This window comes from Bubalus bubalis, chromosome 2, assembly GCF_019923935.1.
Source record: "Bubalus bubalis isolate 160015118507 breed Murrah chromosome 2, NDDB_SH_1, whole genome shotgun sequence".
In the NCBI taxonomy this organism is placed as follows: Eukaryota; Metazoa; Chordata; class Mammalia; order Artiodactyla; family Bovidae; genus Bubalus; species Bubalus bubalis.
In genome coordinates this window covers 98,804,574-98,823,111 of record NC_059158.1, presented here as the reverse complement: position 1 = coordinate 98,823,111, position 18,538 = coordinate 98,804,574, and the positions used below count along the sequence as shown (strand labels likewise).

General features: G+C 42.5%; 1 protein-coding gene across 2 annotated transcripts in view; it reads left to right on the top strand.

Annotated features, from left to right (window-relative positions):
- The first annotated feature begins 707 nt into the window (after positions 1-707).
- Positions 708-18,538, top strand: part of LYPD6 (LY6/PLAUR domain containing 6) — a 133,217-nt gene continuing 115,386 nt past the window's right edge. The window contains exon 1 of one of the 2 annotated variants that reach the window (XM_045164125.1): positions 708-2,557. In XM_045164125.1, coding sequence (XP_045020060.1) covers positions 2,209-2,557 — 349 coding nt within the window. In that variant the 5' untranslated portion in view covers positions 708-2,208. The remainder of the gene's footprint in view (positions 2,558-18,538) is intronic. The other variant, XM_006047600.4, reaches the window with a different exon arrangement.

Genomic DNA, 18,538 nt, shown 5'->3' with positions numbered 1-18,538 from the left:
ATCATCCTATGTAGGGAAGTGTAGGGCAGCATGAAGCCAAAATGGAAGGCAGGGATTGGGACAGGAATGAAAGGCCTTGTCAACCAAGGTAGGTTTGAACTTCATAGCAATGGAGTTGGGGAGGGTGATGGATCTTAAACTTTTAAGTGACATGATCAGTACAGCAGTTAAGACTATGGCTGAGGCCCGGATAAGAGATGATAGGTGTGGCAGTGGCAGTTGAGATGCTGTGGAGAGACAGACTTGAATGCTATTCCAGGAGACCAAATTTATGGGACTTGGTGATTGAAAAGATGTGAAGGGTGAAGTAGAAGGAGAACTTAATATTTCAGCTCTTCTGATGCCTGGAGAGTATTGTATGTAGGGAATTAACAAATTATATTTTTTCCTGATTAATAAGTATTACATATTTTTTAGAAAATTCAGGAAAGCATAAAGAAGAAAAAAATTCATCAGTTATCGCAGTCCACAGAAATAAACCAATTCCAATATTTTGAGTGCCTATCGTTCTAAAATAGATCCTAAGGATGCTATCCCCACAAAGAACTTAAGTCTCATGAACAGCATTAATATATTGAACTTAATTTTGAGCCCAAATGTTAAGTTTTGACTATACTGCGAGCTGAGTCAGTGAAAAAAAAAAAAAGTGAATTAGGTACATGGATGTGAACTTCCCAAGATAGAATTTCTTCCCTGGAAACTAAATAAGGCAGCGATGACCATCCAGGAAGCGTTCTCATTAGTACCAGATTCCCACAGGTAACCTGCAGGGTCATTGAGGGACATTTCCAGGTTCCGCCTGATTAATTCATGTTCAATTCATTCAATGTGCTGAGCCCTGCAGGAAGACAGCACACCGTAGTGATCACCTCCCATGTCCAAATGTTTTAAAGGAGTGATAATTATTTTTGCCCACTTGAATCTAAAGCTTGTGTGAACCTGTGCACATCAACTATAAGTAAGAGAAAACTTTCTGAGGTCCAGAAGCTGTGAATAAAAAAAAAATTATCTAAAACCCTTCCAAATAGGGGAAATGGGAGGGAAGTTTAAAAAAAAGAAAAGAAAGGATATTTTTATATTGAGCAGGAGTAGATTACCAGGAGGGGCAGAGGCAGGAAGGTTCAAAGGAGGTCTGCCTGAAAAGAAGCTCAAAGAAGAGAAAGGCCAAGGAAGCGGGGGTATGGGGGGTGCGGAGGTAGGGGGCTCGGTTGAAAGACGGACAAACAAATGTAGCCACCGGGGCGGCCTTCCTAGCAAAGGCAGCCTGCAGGTCAGGTACCTGGCGGAGGTGGGGCAGCGGGGGGCGAGGTGCCGGCTCGCGGATGGAGTCCTTCCTTCAGACCTTCCCTGGACACCACCAGCTCCCTACGCCCCACACCAAAAAAAAAACAAACAAACAAACAAAAAAAAAACACACCAAAAACCAAAAAACAAAAAAAAAAAACAAAAAACCAGTCCCCGCCAGCCCTCGGCTGAGCTCGGAGGGGAGGAGGGGGAAGTGGGACCGTGCTCAGCTTCCACTCTGAGGCTCCGGCTTGAAAAGTCCCCGAGAGTCAAACATGATTTACACCAGGGAAGAAAAAAATCAATACCATCGGGGGGGGGGGGGGGTGGGCTCTACCTGAGGGAAATGTTTGGCAGAGGAAGGGGAGCTTTCCCCACCAAAGCCCAGAACGCGACTCTCGCTTCCTCACGAGGATCGGCCATCACCACCCCGGCTCTCCGCCCCTCCGTCGCCCGCCCTGAGGGGTTGCTGTTCTGTTGCAAACGTCAAGAGGTCTAGGTTTGCCCTGGGTTAGGAGCTCGACTAAGTTTTTCAGCTCAGGTTCTTAGGTGCATCGGGTTTCGCAAGACCCTGGGGGTGGCGGGGAGTAGGCTTTGGCTGGGGCCATTTTTACACGGCCGGGCTTTCCCTCACTCAGCTACCGACCAGGGTGAAGCGAGCGGCGCAAGGGTTCCTTAACGGGAAGGGGTCGGTGCAACCTGAACAAACATTGCTGGTTTTGAACGCTCACCGCGAACGCGTTTCAAGAGCAGGTCTCAGAGCCTCCCGGTTCCGTCCGCGGAACTCGGCGGACTCGACCAGCAGGTCAGAGCGCGGAGCCGGGAAACCCCACCTGCGCCGGGGAGACAGCTCCGGTCGGCGGGAGTTTGCACACTGGGCTCTCAGGCGGACTCTCCCAGAGTTGGGTCGCGCGCTCCGGGCCAATGAGCGCGCCCCGCGGAGGGGTCGGTTACCCCCCACCTCCTAACACACACACCCGCGCGTTGATTGGTCTCCCGGCCCGTGAGGCCGGGCTGGTCGGCTGCGGCGGCGGGCGGCGGCGAGTGCTGGGCGCGAGTGGGAGTGGCGCGCGCGCCCCCCGCCGCCCTGTCACTCCCCGCCGCGCTTCCTCCCTAGTCCCCTCCCTCCCTTGCTCCCTCTCTCCCTCCTCGCACTCCCCGGCTCCGGCCGCGCGCTGGCGGGGCTCCGCATTGCACACTCTGGGGGCGCCGCAGTGTTCGTGGGATGGGGCAGCGGGCTGCCGCTGGCGGCCGGAATCCGCGTGCAGCCGGGGTGAGTAGAGGCTGGCTTCCCGGGAGAGCACAAAAGGAGAGGGGTTTCCTGCCAGCCGCCCGATCTACTGCTGGGCCTGGACCAACCACGGAGTGAGCTGAGTCCCTGCAACTACCCTCTGCTAGGACAGTCCTTTACCCCCACACCCTCCCGGCCCCCTGGTCGGCGGAGCTGAGATCCTCGCTTCTGCATCCCGCTCCGATGTTTTGCCTCCGAGTGGGCAGCCCGCACTGCGCGCAGCCTGGGCAAGTCCGGAGGGGCGTGTGTGTAGTGCCTGAGCGCTGGGGGTGGGATGGAAATGTCAGGAGCTGCCAAGTTCAACGCTGGAGGAATCTTTCCAAAGAGTAATTCAGCACCTTCCCAGGGCCAAGCGTGCGTCCACCAGGAACTCCAGCCGGAGGGAGAACCCCGGGCGGCGGAGTGGCAGCACCCCACATGTTGCTGCGGGGCGGGCGGGGGTGGGATGGAGACGGGGGTGGGCGGTGGCCCGGCTTGCGCCCATCCAGAGCAGCTGCCGAAGGGGCGGTGAGGTGGGGCGCTTCCAGCCGTTGCGCGAACGCCCAAGGCCCTCCGATCACCCACTCGGGGGGAGTTTTGCGAGTGGGTCATTCACCCACGGAGCCAGAGCTTCGCCTGGGCTTGACTTAGCGACCTGCTTTTCTCTCCAGTAAGAGCAGTTCCGTTGATTACATTTGGCTTAACAGGCTAGCCTAAAGCTCTGGTGAATCTATCTGACTCGCTCTGACTCCCCGCCGCAATCCCACTAGTTTCGCGTCCCCAGCTCCTGCCCTCGGCATGGGGCATGGATCCTATTCCTCTCCACGAGGTTCCAAACTCGATGTTTGAGCATGGTTGTATCCAGCGTGGGCCCCGGCATCTGAAGTGTCACAATGAGTTGCCATTTCCTAGGGGATTCCAAAGACTTGTTATAATTTGGAGGAGGGAGTGGTGGGGGAGAGGAAAAATTGAGGAAGGAGCAATGTTTAGGAGGGAATTTGTTGGTAGAATAGTGTTGACCTACCAGAACATATGACAAAAAGAATGTTAAGCTTCTCCCTCTGGTAACCTACCCAAGGTGTGACCTCCAAAATTCAATTTTCTTTGTGGGAGACTAGGGAGTTTAGATTCTCCAGGGGGAAGCTTATTTCTTGTTAAATTGACTTACAGTGACATCCACTCTGTTCTGTTCTGCTCTGGCCAGCCATTTCAGATGCCTTGATATTATTAGAGCAATTCCCTTAAAGACATTACATTTTCTTTCAGTGAGAGGAACTCGAAGTAGCTCTTTAAAATTTTGGATCTGCACCTTATTTCTCTAGAAGACACTAATGGTTACTGTATATGTGTTCACGTGTACCAAGTTTGCAAAAGATATTTGTGCAATCGTCCATGAAATGGCTTAATACACATTTATGTTAAACCCATTTAAATGTAAAACATCTATCTGTTTTCAATTTTAGTTTCCACCTTGACCAAAGGCAGCAGACTGAAACAGGACTTAAAAGAGGCTTCCTTGTTTAAAAAGAGATTTTGCAGGACTCAAGTCATGAGAACAAACAGTAAGCTTTCTGAGCTTGTGGCACACAAATGCTGTTAAAAATTGTGAATTCGTTTTTTGAGTTAAAAATGTCAGAAGTGCTTCCAAGCCAAAAAAGGTAGTTACAATGCATGGATCTACCTTTTGAAGCTGTCCAGTCTTTATGAGATGAATGTTTATAGCACAGAATGCATAAATGGGACTGATTATAGCGAATGATGCCAAGTAAAAAGCCATACTTTGCATCATGTTGTAAACTTCACAAGGCACACTGAGATCTACTATTAAAGTATCTGTGAGGAAGTCATATTTTCATCACTCCTGTTTTACAGGTAGAACAACTGAAGCTCTCAAAAGTTGAGTACTTTTCCAAGGTGAATAGCAGAGTTCAAGTTTTTTCCCCCAAGTTCTTCCCTCCGTTGCTCCCTCTCTTCCTTCTTTCATGCTGGGCTTCCTTATTTCCTGGTTCTGATTTCTGTAGCCTTTTTTTTTTTTTTTTACTATTCAACCCATGGCTACGGGACCATTATGTACCATTCTCAAAAGGCTTTTCTCTGCAAAGTACCACTTAGCTCCCACTATATGCGGGCTGATAAACATTTAGGGAGAAAGCTAATAATGGGTTTTAAGGAACTATGTTTTTCAAAGGGGCATATTATTTTTATTAATGAGTTGTTAAATATACAAGTAATCAAAACCCTAAAGAATGATGTCCTTATGGTGTTTTCGTGCTAAGTCACTTCAGCTGTGTCTAACTCTGCAACCCCATTGGCTGTAGCCTGCCAGGCTCCTCTGTCCCTGGGATTCTTCCAGGCAGGAGTACTGGAATGGGTTGCCATGCCCTTCTCCAGAGGATCTTCCTGAACCAAGGATCAAACCTGTGGCTCTTATGTCTACTTCATTGGCATGCAGGGTTTGTGTGTGTTTGTGTGTGTGTGTGTGTGTGTGTGTATGCGTGTGTGTTTAGCACTCACACCCCCTGGGAAACCCTGTACTTATGTTGTGTGCTAAGTCACTTCAGTTGTATCCTCTTCTTTACCCTATGGACTGTTGTCTGCCAGGCTCCTCTGTCCATGGGACTTCCTAGGCAAGAATACTGGAGTGGGTTGCCATGTCCTCCTCCAGGAGATCTTCCCAACACAGGGATCGAACCCATGTCTCCTTGATTGCAGGTGGATTCTTTACTGCTGAGCCACTGGGTACTTAGGGTAATGCTTCAGAAAAATCAAGTGATAGTGGCAGAGATGTTTGAGAAATATGTAGGTCTGCAACTCTGTAAGTAGAAACTCCTCATACGTTCAGTAGACAATTATAGTGAAGCTCTAATAAATGATTGTTTTGTTAGTGTCATTTGAATTTTAAAAAGAATTGAACAAAACATTACTTAAATAAACCCAGAACCACTCTGGGGGGTGGGGAACCCACTTATCAAAAGTCCTGAAATCCTCATTAACTAGTTTGCAAATGCAACAGAAGACGTTGATTAAAGAGAAATCATGTTTTTACTTGCATAGCTAGCAATAAGGAGCTTACATCTATCTGCCTACATGATTACTTATTAAAAATCCATCATTTGCAGATCTTTTCTTGGACAACTGTTGTTCAGGATACATTGCATACTATGTTACATAATATTTATTAAGATGAGTAGTATTAATTTTGTTTGCATTAATGTAGGCAGAAATATTTGAAGGGTCAGTTTACTAAATTAAGCCAATGGAGAGTGACAGATCCCAAGCATACTAAAAATGAGGTAGCCAAAAATGAATGCGGACAAATTCTTGCAATGGATTCCCAAAATAATGATGAAAGACTCATATATTGTGAAATGAGAATTGTAGAAGTACCTGGCTTGCACTGTACCAGACACACACTCAGATATATAAAAAGAGAACACAATGTAAATGAATTCTTAGCTTCTGCTTTTGCTGAATAATATTCCTATGCCCAGGCTTTCTCAGGCAGTAAATGCACTGTAAATAATAGATTGAGAAACGGCAAGTGCCGAGGATATTCTCGACCTAATCAACAGACTAGATACTAAGTCTCCAAAATGGTCATCATCCAAGTATGTTGAACCTTAGTGTGTAAGTGACAGCTCTCCAGGGCATTGGCTGGAAGACTTGAGGGGCTCTTGTCAGGGGAGGAGTTTCAGGGAGGACTCTGAAGCCATCAAGCCAGATCCATGTCCCTATGGACAACTGTGAGATCAGTGTTCAAAGTGAACATAGATTACAGTAATATAACTTATTTTGGAGAAAGGGGAAATCACGTGTTAAGAGTTTAAGTGAATATATTTGTAGCTAAAGTGTGCAGAAAGGATATGTGTTTTAAGCTTTCAGAAAGCTTGACTAGATTTCAAATCCTGGTTCTCTCCCTATTCATGACTTTTTTGTTTGGCCAAGAAACAAGAAACAAACTGGAGATAAATAGACACTTTTCTGAGTGGACAGGTAGGCTCTTCTGGGAACTAGTTCTCTTCTGGGAACTAGTTTGGGGATGGTTTTATTTTAACTTTTATAAATGTCTACAGATGGTATGTAGTTCTTAAGAGTAAGTAAAAACTATGCTGATAAAGTTGAACCATAGGAAAAATTTAAAAGACAACCTAAATGGGAAGAAAAATAATAGAAGATTAAAGTCAAAATGGAAGATTGAAGATAAGTATACTTGGGAAAAGCAATCCCAAGCACATTTGTAGGAAATGGTTTTAAATTCCATTCCTGTCAGCAGTCAAAATAGCTGGATAATATTCTCACAGCTCTCTTTTAAAAGATATGTCCACCAAGTTAAAGTCAATGTTAAGAGAAGGATATAAAATTTTATATTAGTGTGAGACTATTAAAATGTGTAGTTGAGTAAGTTTGTATAAATTCTCTGTACTTATCTGTTCATCTTTCTATATAGAAAGAAATGCATCAATACATTAATAGTAACTGTCTCTGGGTATTATGAGATTATAGGGCTTCCCTGGTGACTTGGGCAGTAAAGAATCTACCTGCAATGCAGGAGACCCCGGTTTGATCCCTGGGTTTGGAAGATCCCCTGGAGAAGGGAATGACTACCCACTCCAGTATTCTTCGTGCAGAATTCTATGGACAGAGGAGCCTGGCAGTCTACAGTCCATGGGGCCACAAAGAGTCAGACATGACTGAGCAACTAACAGTACACTACTAGTGTGTATGAGATTACAAGTGTTTTTATTGTCTTTTACTTAAGTACTTTCCAGATTTTCTTCAATGAACGTGTATTGCTCTTAGTAAAAAAGTATTATGAAAATAAGATATCGTGTTGTAGCCTATAGATTTCATATAGTCTTAAGAAAGGTTCATCTGATTATCATTTTTATGTCTTCTGCAAATCTGTAAGTTGAAAAAATTGCCTCTATTTTCCCCATGAATTCCCTATATATGAAAGGCAGCAAGTTTAAATTTTTTTTTTTTTTTTTTTTGTATTTGGTACTAAGAAAAAGTGTGACTGAAGATGAACACTGTGCTTTCTTTAGATAGTGAGAACTGGGAAATGAAAAGACATTCCATTTTTGCCATAATTATCAGAATATGAGGAGAAGGACATGGCAACCCACTCCAGTATTTTTGTCTGGAGAATTCCATGGACTAGAGGAGCCTGGTGGGCTACAGTCCATGGAGTTACAAAGAGTCGGACACGGCTGAAGTGACTTAGCACACATGCAGGCACAATACCCTCTTCCCTGGGGGAAGGAAATGGTAACCCACTCCTGTATTCTTGCCTGGGAAATCCCATGGACAAAGGAGCCTGGCAGGTTACAGTCCATGGGGTCGAAAAGAGTCAGACACGACTTAGTGACTACACCACCCACCACTGTCAGGATATGACGAACCAAGTTAATGGAAGCTGATATCTCTTGTAACAGTTGTGTTGACAAAGCTTCCAGGATCCCATAAGGGATGTGTCCAGTTTCCAGACTCGTGGCCCTCAAAGAAGCCCAATGTATAATGTCCTCATTAGATAATTTTAGTTTTCTCTCAGTCTACTCATAATATATAACTGATGAGTAGTTACCATTAATAAGTAGGCTAATTGACATTTTTACTCTCTTGAGGTTGCTGCAAAGGAAGAGCTAGACATACCAGAAGTCAAATTCTCATGCACACAGTTACAAATACAGTGAACTTGGATTATTTTTCATGAAAATAAAAAACTAAAACACATCTGTTGATATTTGAAAGCAAGGGGGTTCAGACAGGAAGTGATAAACTCAAAGACTATGTGTTAATAATACCTCTATCTCCTGTCCTACATCCCACTCACTCATCCTTTCTCTCTCTTTCACCACAAGAGGATGAAGGCTAAAATTAAAAATAGATTCCAAAAAACATTGAGGTGTATGCCTAAATGATTACCACCTAATGGACTGTTGGCAAAGCAGAAGCATTACAGAAGCACTGGGTGTGAAATCTTCATCTTTTCATAGACCTTTTAAAAGCCATGGATATAAGAATTCTTAAAGCCAAGATTGTCCTATGTCTGACATTTAAAAACAATCATGAATGTTACTTGAATTATCAAAACAAGTATCTCTAAGCATTCTAAATGATTAAATACAATACGGTTAGTGTGTTTGGGCAGTAGTATTTGGGGTGAACATTTTCAAAAATATATTGCTTAATATTTTTATGCTCTAAAAAGCAGGATAAATAAAGATTGCATTGTCCTTATCTTATTTCCCTCCTTCTTAAAAAGTACCAAATAGTATATAAACTAGCAAATGTACACATTGTTTCCATCACGATGTCTAGAAATACTTGTTTCTTTATGCCACCACCACTTCCCTGGTGGCTCAGACGGTAAAGGCTCTGCCTACAATGCAGAGACCCAGGTTCAATCCCTGAGTCGGGAATATCTCCTGGAGAAGGAAATGGCAACTCACGCCAGTATTTGTGCCTGGAAAATCCCATGGACTGAAGAGCCTGGTAGGCTACAGTCCATGGGGTCGCAAAGAGTCGGACATGACTGTGCGACTTCACCTCACGTCATGTCACTTATGCCATTAAAGCAATTTAGATAATATAAACTTACTTGCACTTGTAATAATAGCATTTATTACTCTACTTTTTATTTGTATGGCTTTTCATCTACAGGACTCTACCTGCTTATGAGGGATTATTGTTAGTTTTCCATTGGGAGAGAGAGCAGTGTAGAACAACCTTAGAAGCCAGGAATCTCCCATGTTGTAATTCCAGCCCCACCAGTTGCCAGACCTTAGGCAAGTGTGTCCTTAGGCAAATTATATAGTTTCCTCCAATTTAACTGGTTACTATTAACTAGCTGACTGACCTTTAGCAAGTTAGGCACCCAGTGTCTGGGCTTCATTTGCTTCAACTATAAAATCAAGGGGTTGCACTAATTAAATTCCCAGGTGAGTAGGAACCAACATATATTTTTTGACATTTAAAACTACCCAATAATACTGATCTAATAAAACTGTGCCTTAATATTGGTATTTAGAAGAAACTGAGTTAACAAGACAGAGTTCTTGGAGATCTGTAACAAGAAATTTAAAACATCTAACATATCTCCCTGGAATTTGTTCTTTTCTTACTATGTAGATCCTTCCTGTTCTTTGACTTGATTATCCATGTAGAATACATTTAATTTCTTAGAATTCTTTTATCTTAAAAATAGAAAAGTTGACTTTCAAGTGTTCTAAAAATATTAACTCTTAAAAATAATGACTTTAATAGAAGTAATATTCTGCATTGATGTAGGGTCTTTCCATACAAGATCAAAGGAATGGTATTAGAAATACATGGGTTTTCTTTTATGTATAACTTCATAGAAAGATTTTCCTTGATGGAATTCTTTTAATTCATATTCCCAGTCACCCAACTGAATGGATCCACAGAAACTTTTGTAGCAATTCTAACTTGTTCTTGGTCAGATGTGTCCTTGGTTAGGAGTGTCCTTTCGTCCATTACTTCCCAACTGACAATTTTTTTCAATCCTTCAAGGCCTAGTTCAAACGCAGTCCTCCCAAAGAAGTCTTTTCTCTTGATTTACATCAATGTACATTTTTCTCTTTTACTTATATCTGTATTTCATAATAGTGTACTGATTTTTACATTCTAGCTTATTATATACATCATGTCTTATTTCTGTTAAATGCTTGCATGAGTACATTGTCTTGTACAGAGTAAGCCTTCAATGAATGTGTTGAATAGACTTACTGCTTTCATAGAGAAAAAGCTATAAAGTTTAGGGATGGGCTGGGGGGTAGGGAGAAGGAAGAGGGGGAATTGCAGAAGATTGATTTAGATGGAAAAGATAGGTTGTGGTTTTGTGTGTGCTGTGTGTGCTCAGTCATGCCTGACTCTTTACAAGCCCATGGACCATATCCCATCAGGCTCCTCTGTCCGTGGAATTTTCCAGGCAAGAATACTGGAGGGGGTTGCCATTTCCTACTCCAGGGGATCTTCCCAACCCAGGGATTGAACCAGCCTCCCTTGAGTCTCCTGCATTGGCAGGTGGGTTCTTTACCACTAGTGCCACCTGGGAGGCCCCTTTGGCTTTGTAGTTTATGACAATTGCCATGTGCCTTTAGTCCCTGAATGTCTACCAAGAGCAAGCAAATACTGCCAACTGTGACTGTTCTCCTCAAAGACCCTTCCTTGCTTTTGTTTCCTAGGAATACACTCTAGGTATTGAGGGTCTTTACAGAACAGACTCTAAGCCATCAATCACTGTGACCAGGACTTGGGAAAGTTACATAAGCCATCTGCTCACCTGAAAATAAAAAGCTGGCTATTTCACACTTTCACACTAAGCTGTACCATGCTTTTTAGAAGTGTATAGAATTAATTTCTGCTAAACAGAAAAGTTCAAGGAAGAAAATAATCATTTCTTGTCAGCCACATTTAATTATTCATATCTAATTTCATACTACCTTATTAGCATTCTTTTTCTCTAGCTTATATGGTGGCTACCTAGCTATAAGTATATAGCATATGTTCAGTGTGTTTGATCTTTATCCTTAATAGAATAAAACAGAAGACAATATATCAAACTTGCCATATATAGGTAAAGATATACAAAATCCTTCTTGGTTGTTGAAAACTCTTTGAATGAGTTTTCAACACATAATTAGGGCTGCTGCTTTTTAAATAGAGAACCAGACAAGGCTAGGTCTGTTTAATCTCAAATAGCCAGGGTTCTTCTTCCTATTCCATTGTCATATGTTGGAATCACAGCCAGCTGACTTAAAATGTAGTTTTAGATCCGGAAGTCCCATGGACGGAGGAGCCTGGTAGGCTGCAGTTCATGGGGTCGCTAGAGTCGGACACGACTGAGCGACTTCACTTGCACTTTTCACTTTCATGCATTGGAGAAGGAAATAGCAACCCACTCGTGTTCTTGCCTGGAGAATCCCAGGGAGGGGAAGCCTGGTTGGCTGCCGTCTATGGGGTCACACAGAGTCAGACACGACTGAAGCAACGCAGCAGCAGCAGCAGTCAAGGCTATGGTTTTTCCAGTAGTCATGTATGGATGTGAGAGTTGGACTATAAAGAAAGCTGAGTGCTGAAGAATTGATGCTTTTGAACTGTGGTGTTGGAGAAGGCTCTTGAGAGTCCCTTGGACTGCAAGGAGATCCAGCCAGTCCAGCCTAAAGGAGATCAGTCCTGGGTGTTCATTGGAAGGACTGATGCTGAAGCTGAAAGTCCAATATTTTGGCCACCTGATGTGAAGAACTGACTCATTGGAAAAGACCCTAATGTTGGGAAAGATTGAAGGCGGAAGGAAAAGGGGATGACAGAAGATGAGATGGTTAGATGGCATCACCAACTCAATGGACATGAGTTTGAGTAAACTCCAGGAGTTGGTGATCGACAGGGAGGCCTGGTGTGCTGCAGTCCATGGGGTTGCAAAGAGTTGGACACGACTGAGTGACTGAACTGAGGTGAGATGTGGCTGGATTAGCATCAACTCCAGCCAGTTCTGAGAAACAACTCAGGGTTCATTTTCTACTGCTGCCAAACACTATTGGTTTGGTAGAACCAAACCAGGCAAGTAAAAATCAACAGGATTCAAAAAATGTTTTTCCCATCAAAGCTGTTCAGAAGCTCAGCTTTCTAAATGACAGGCAATGTGTATCCTATAATGGAATAGCAGTTTAAAGAGAGGTACTGTTTGTAATGGTGCTTTCTTAGCTCGGAAACTATGTCATAGAGACCATTGTTAAAGGGGGTAATTTTCAGCTAGGTTAAACAAATTTAAGAATTGTTATATGCTGTAGCACCTACAAGACATTGTATGCAAATGGATAAACTCATTTTCTACAGCTTCTGGCTAGTTTTGACATTGCACGAGGGCTTCAGATCTCTCCTGGAACAGTGTACTGAATAAGGTTGAACATGGGAAATGGGAAGCAGAAAAAGAGTACAGAAAAGAAGGAGCTGGAGGACTTACAATAAGGAAAGAATCACCTACTTTATAACCAATTGAAGAAAACTTTCCAGTCTTATCTCATTCCAGTCTTATCTGGGGAAGCCCTAAAATAAACAGAAATAAAATTGAAAAGAGCCACAAAGTTCTGTCTGCCTTAGGTTATCTTGTGTTCCTACTGCATCCTCCATTAGGGCAATTCTGGTGCTGAATCATAGTCTCAACTCTAGAGTCTATAAGATCACTGTTAAAAGGCTTCCATGAGGATTTCTCTGGTGGTTCAGTGGTTAAAGCTCCGTGCTTCTAACACAGGGGGCACAGGTTTGATCTCTGCTCTGGGAACTAAGATCTCACTTGTCACAAGGCATGGCCATAAAAACAAAAATGGCTTCCTGGAAGCACATGTTGGCAAATCAATGAATCCAGCATATTGGTCAAATAGGCAAGTAAAAGTTGAGGGAATCAAAGAGTCCAAGGTGATTGAGACAGAGATACAGAAGAGGCAATGATTTTGTGGTGAGGTATGGGTGGAAACAAAAAGATGTCGGGGTCTTCACTTATTTCCCACTTTTAATTTAAGCTCTCATCTGGCTAGTTCCTGAATTATCAACCACTAATTCCTTCCTGTCAAGGCTATGGTTTTTCCACTAGTCATGTATGGATGTGAGAGTTGGACTATAAGGAAAGCTGAAGAATTGATGCCTTTGAACTGTGGTGTTGGAGAATAGTCTTGAGAGTCCCTTGGACTGCAAGGAGATCCAGCCAGTCCATCCTAAAGGAGATCAGTCCTGGGTGGTCATTGGAAGGACTGATGTTGAAGCTGAAACTCCAATATTTTGGCCACCTGATATGAAGAACTGACTCATTTGAAAAGATCCTGATGTTGAGAAAGATTGAAGGCAGGAGGACAAGGGGACTGCAGAGGATGAGATGGTTAGATGGCAACACCAACTCAATGGACATGAGTTTGGGTAAACCTGGGGAGTTGATGATGGACAGGGAGGCCTGGTGTGCTGCAGTTCATGGGGTAGCAAAGAGTCGGACACGACTGAGTGACTGAAGTGAACTGAATTCCTTTCTGGGTTTTGGCCAAGCCAGGTAACTTCTTTGAATGTCTCTTTTCTCATTTGTAAAATGATTGTACATGCACATCTAGAGCTGGATCTGCAGGAAGAGATACTGGTTCCTTGGGGTATATGGCGGGGGAAAAGTACAATGGTCAAAAATGTTTGGGATACAATGGGTTAACTGCTTTTCAACTGTAAGACTTTTCAGAACTTTTAGTAAGTGAATGATCATTCTACATACCTGAAAGGAGGTATACTCTTCAGTGAGTCCCAAACCTGTTTGCCAATGGAACCACTGAGAAGGTGCATCTTTTGAGTCAGTGTTCTGTGCACCAAATACTGGACTAGCTGTTGCCTGAGGTTGTTCTCGGTTTTAAATTCTGTGAATGACCAGCTATGTAGTATGTCTTTCTTTCTGTTTCTTTTCTAGCTAACTCCTTGCCTCTCATCTTGAAGAATTTTTGTGTTGTATAAACCTTTTGATCAAAAAATGTACTGTTAGAAAAATCCCTGCATGTACTTTAAGATCACATTGAGACAGTGCAAACCTGCAAGCCGTGAACTTTCTCCAAACTTGTATATTTTAGATGACATAAAGTCACAGGCAGTCAGAACACAAAGAACAAATCCCCCCATTACACACACCCTAACAAAAATATTGAAATGTTTATTAATAGAGAAGAATAGAGAGGGGATAATATTTCACAAAGCAACAATTTATAAAAGACCCAGATTTCATCCTGGCAGAGGCATTTCTGAGCAAAGCAGTGCAATTAATCTCAGAGTTGTAGCATAAAGATGAAATGCTGAATTCTGAAGGTATACAAAATGTGCACTGCCCTTCCCCTGTTCTTCAGGATTACAGGCAACGTCTAGCACACCTCTCCTCGCCAGCAGCAGTCTTGGACTTTCTATTTGGCTCCTGCCAGATTCCTCCTTTGCTGGATGAGGAGCTGGTAAAAGGTACGGTTATTTGGGGAGGCAGAGGCGGCAGGAGTCCAGGGTGCAGCATGGCTGGGTCTGGATCCTTGTGCTGAGGTAACTCACCTTTCAGAGGTTGTTAGCGGTCGGGGGTAGTAGGGGGAAACAGGACTTAATTCTGGGTTAGAAAGAAGTAATAAGGATTCACAATGTTTTATTCTTTTTTTTTTTTTTCATTTTGTCATCATTGCGCTTTGTGAATTCTCTGAAATTAGAATTAATCCAAACCTCTACAGGTAACCCACAGCAGACAACTTTCAGTGGGCTCTGAATTTAGTTTTCTTTCTGTGTTTTTAAAGAAATAATTTATTAGATAATGTTAGGATACAAAAGCCAAAATAGGATAATAATTTCTCTTTTACAATTAAATTTACATGTGGCACTATTTCTAAAGTTTGATTGTCTATCCTCCACCCTTATTTAAAAATTTTAAGAATATTTGTCAAATGTCCTGTTATTTGAATTCAGGTTTATCTCTGATGAAACATCAATATTCCTATTTAGTTTTTCTTGTCTTGTTAAAAGAATTGGAATTAGTTGTATGCATTTAATTATATTTTTAAACTCTAAATTTAGATTTGAAATTTGGTAAAGAATTTCTAACTATTTTTTTCCCAAGCGATAATATACATATTATGATATTGGCTTGACTCATAAGACTCATGTTTCCTCACCTTTTTGAGTTGTCTCAGTGAGGATTCCAAGTGGCACTGTGCCTAGATTTTTAATTCAGCTTTCTCATATTTAGAGGCTGTCTTTTCTCTTCCCTTAAACATTTGAGCAGCACTTTAGTTCATTGCACATTGCAAGCACTGGCACAAACTAGATGCTCAGCAGCTATCTAAAGAGAGCCTCCCTACTCTATCAGTGTTTGCTGAATAAATAAAACAGATTAGTTAATGAGCAGTGCTTCCCGCAACTCTCACCACTGTCATGCCAGTAATGTAACCATTATCTACTATACAGGCTGGTTTTCTTAACAATTAAAAGTAAATTTTTTATAACCTGCCAACATAATGCTAATTAGTGTTTAATGTTCATTTTCCTGTTTCAGGAGATAAACAGATAAAAGAATTCTACTTAAAAAGTTTTGTACAGGTTTCACCAAACCAAACAGATGTAGTTGGTTCTGTACTGCAGCAGCTCAGTGAAGTTTGGAGGAGACCCGAGTCTTCTCCTGTAGGAATGAGATGCTCTCTGCGGGACTGAACCCAGGGGCCTTCAAACCACTGAGTAGGGTTTGTTTTGGCATGCTACAGCATTTCCCCTTTGGAATGCTCAGTCAGTTTAGGTATGCTGATTTCCATAAAGCTTTCAGCATAAAGTTTGAGTCATCTTTTGTGAAAAAGAATCTCTTTTGCATTGGGTCTGTACTTGATTGTTGATATTGTATAGTCTGTGCTGTGGATGTGTAGAAAGACTAGGCATTTTTTAGACTTCTTGACTAGTAAGTCTCCTTTGTTAAAGATTAGTTGTTTGAAAAAGAAAAAAGACTCATAGATATAGAAAAAAATACTAGTGGTTACCAGTGGAGAGAAGGAATGGGGGAGGGGCAAGACAGGGGTAGGGAATGAAGAGGTACAAACTATTATGTATAAAATAAATAAGCATAGTCAAGGCTGTTGTTTTTCCACTAGTTGTGCATGGATGTGAGAGTTGGACTATAAAGAAGGCTGAGCACTGAAGAATTGATGCTTTTGAACTGTGGTGTTGGAGAAGACTCTTGAGAGTCCCTTGGACTGCAAGGAGATCCAACCAGTCCATCCTAAAGGAAATCAGTCCTGAATATTCATTGGAAGGACTGATGCTGAGGCTGAAACTCCAATACTTTGGTCACCTGATGCAAAGAGCTGACTCATTGGAAAAGATCGTGATGCTTGGAAAGTTTGAAGGTGGGAGGAGAAGGGGACTACAGAGGATGAGATGGTTGGATGGCATCATGGACTCAATGGACATAAGTTTGAGTAAACTCTGGGAATTGGTGATGGACAGGGAGGCCTGGTGTGCTGCAGTTCATGGGGTCGCAAAGAGTCAGACATGACTAAGAACGTGAACTGAAATAAGCTACAAGGTTATAGTGTTCAACACAGGGAATATAGACAATATTTTATAATAACCATAATGTAGTATAACCTTTAAAAATTACTAGTCATTCACTATGTTGTACACCTGTAACATATATTGTACAACAACTATACTTCAATAAAGAAAAGAAACGAGAGGGTATATATCCTTCTCTTTTGAACAGGATTGGGGGAAAGCTCCTCCTTTCTCTGTTGCATTCCTCCAATATCTGTAATTCCCTAACAGTTTTTCTAGGACATTACCAACAGCATCACTTGGCACAGTGGAGTTGATTTATTAAAATCACCTGTTTATTTTAATAATCAAGTTAATGACAAAAGAACTCAAATGACTTGTTGGGGGCTTGGTATAGAAGTTGATTTTATTTGCTGTAATTTACTCAACAAATGACAGTATTAAGGTCCCCTTTCCCATCTTTTTTTGGGTAGGTGTTTGTGTCATTTGGGGGACAGTACTTAAGAAACTGTCTCTTATTGGTGACTTTGAGAATTGTTCACACTTGAATAGATTATAAACTTAAGTTTAAATAATGTTGAAATTGTTAAAAAAAATAGTTACATCGTTTAATATTACATCAACACTGTCTACATTTAACAAGTCCAAACATTTGAATGGCTAAATATTTTATACTTGCCAATGTGAACATGGTGATAATCAGGCAACTAGTGCTTCTTTTCTGGGCTCTACCTAAGATATAAATAGAAAGGGTAAGATAGGGCAACTGTCTTCATGGAACTTGGGGTGTTTTCTCTCTGTGTCTCTAAATATTTGAGAAACAAGTCATGCCAATTACAGTTCCCAGGGAAAACACAATAGTGAGTGAAATAAGCAAAAGTTTTTGGGGATAAAGCAGTAAATAACTCTCACAAAAATCCCTGTCTTTATAGATCTTGCATTCTAGAGGGTTGGGGCAGAAGGTAAGGACATAAATAAGAAAATATGCAGCATGTCAGATGATGCTAAGTGATACGGAGAAACTAAAATGGAGGGAGGGAGAAAGTATGTCAGAGGTGAGCTGGAGGCAGTTGGTAAAGTTTGGTGGCCAGAGGCCCCACTCAGAAGATGTCACATGAGCATCTGGACTAGGTAAGGGAGAAAGCCTTAGAGACCTCTGCAGGAAGGGCCTTCCAGGCAGAAATGCAAAGGTGCTATTCTGGCATCATGAAGTCACTGGCTCTCAAAAGAGCAAGAGACCAATGGTGGGAGTGGAGTAAGCCAGGGAGAGAGTAGTATAAGGTCAAAGGCATAAGAGGGCAGCCCTTCCATCAGGCAGAGTCTTTAGAAGATGTTTTCCTCCTTTCCTCTCTCCTTTTCTTTCTTTCTTTGGACTGAGAGAGTTGGGCCATTGGAAGAATTTCCACCAAGGAATGACCCGATTAAATGTATAATTAGGAAGGAGGGGACAAGGCTGAGGGAGGCTATTGCAACAATACAGGTAACTTTGGTTTAGACCCAACATGGAGTGGAGGTTGCAGTGGAGGTGGTAAAAGGGGGCATCCTTTGTCTGTTTGAAAAGAATGGAAGAAATAGGATTTACTGAAAGGTATGGTGTGGGGCGGAGAAGGCAATGGCACCCCACTCCAGTACTCTTGCCTGGAAAATCCCATGGACGGAGGAGCCTGGTAGGCTGCAGTCCATGGAGTCGCTAAGAGTTGGACACGACTGAGTGACTTCACTTTCACTTTTCACTTTCATGCCTTGGAGAAGGCAATGGCAACCCACTCCAGTGTTCTTGCCTGGAGAATCCCAGGGATGGGGGAGCCTGGTGGGCTGCCGTCTATGGGGTCACACAGAGTCGGAAACGACTAAAGTGACTTAGCAGCAGCAGCAGCAGCAGCAGGGTGTGGGGCATGAGTAAGGAAGCCGAGTCAAAGATGGATCCAAGGTTTT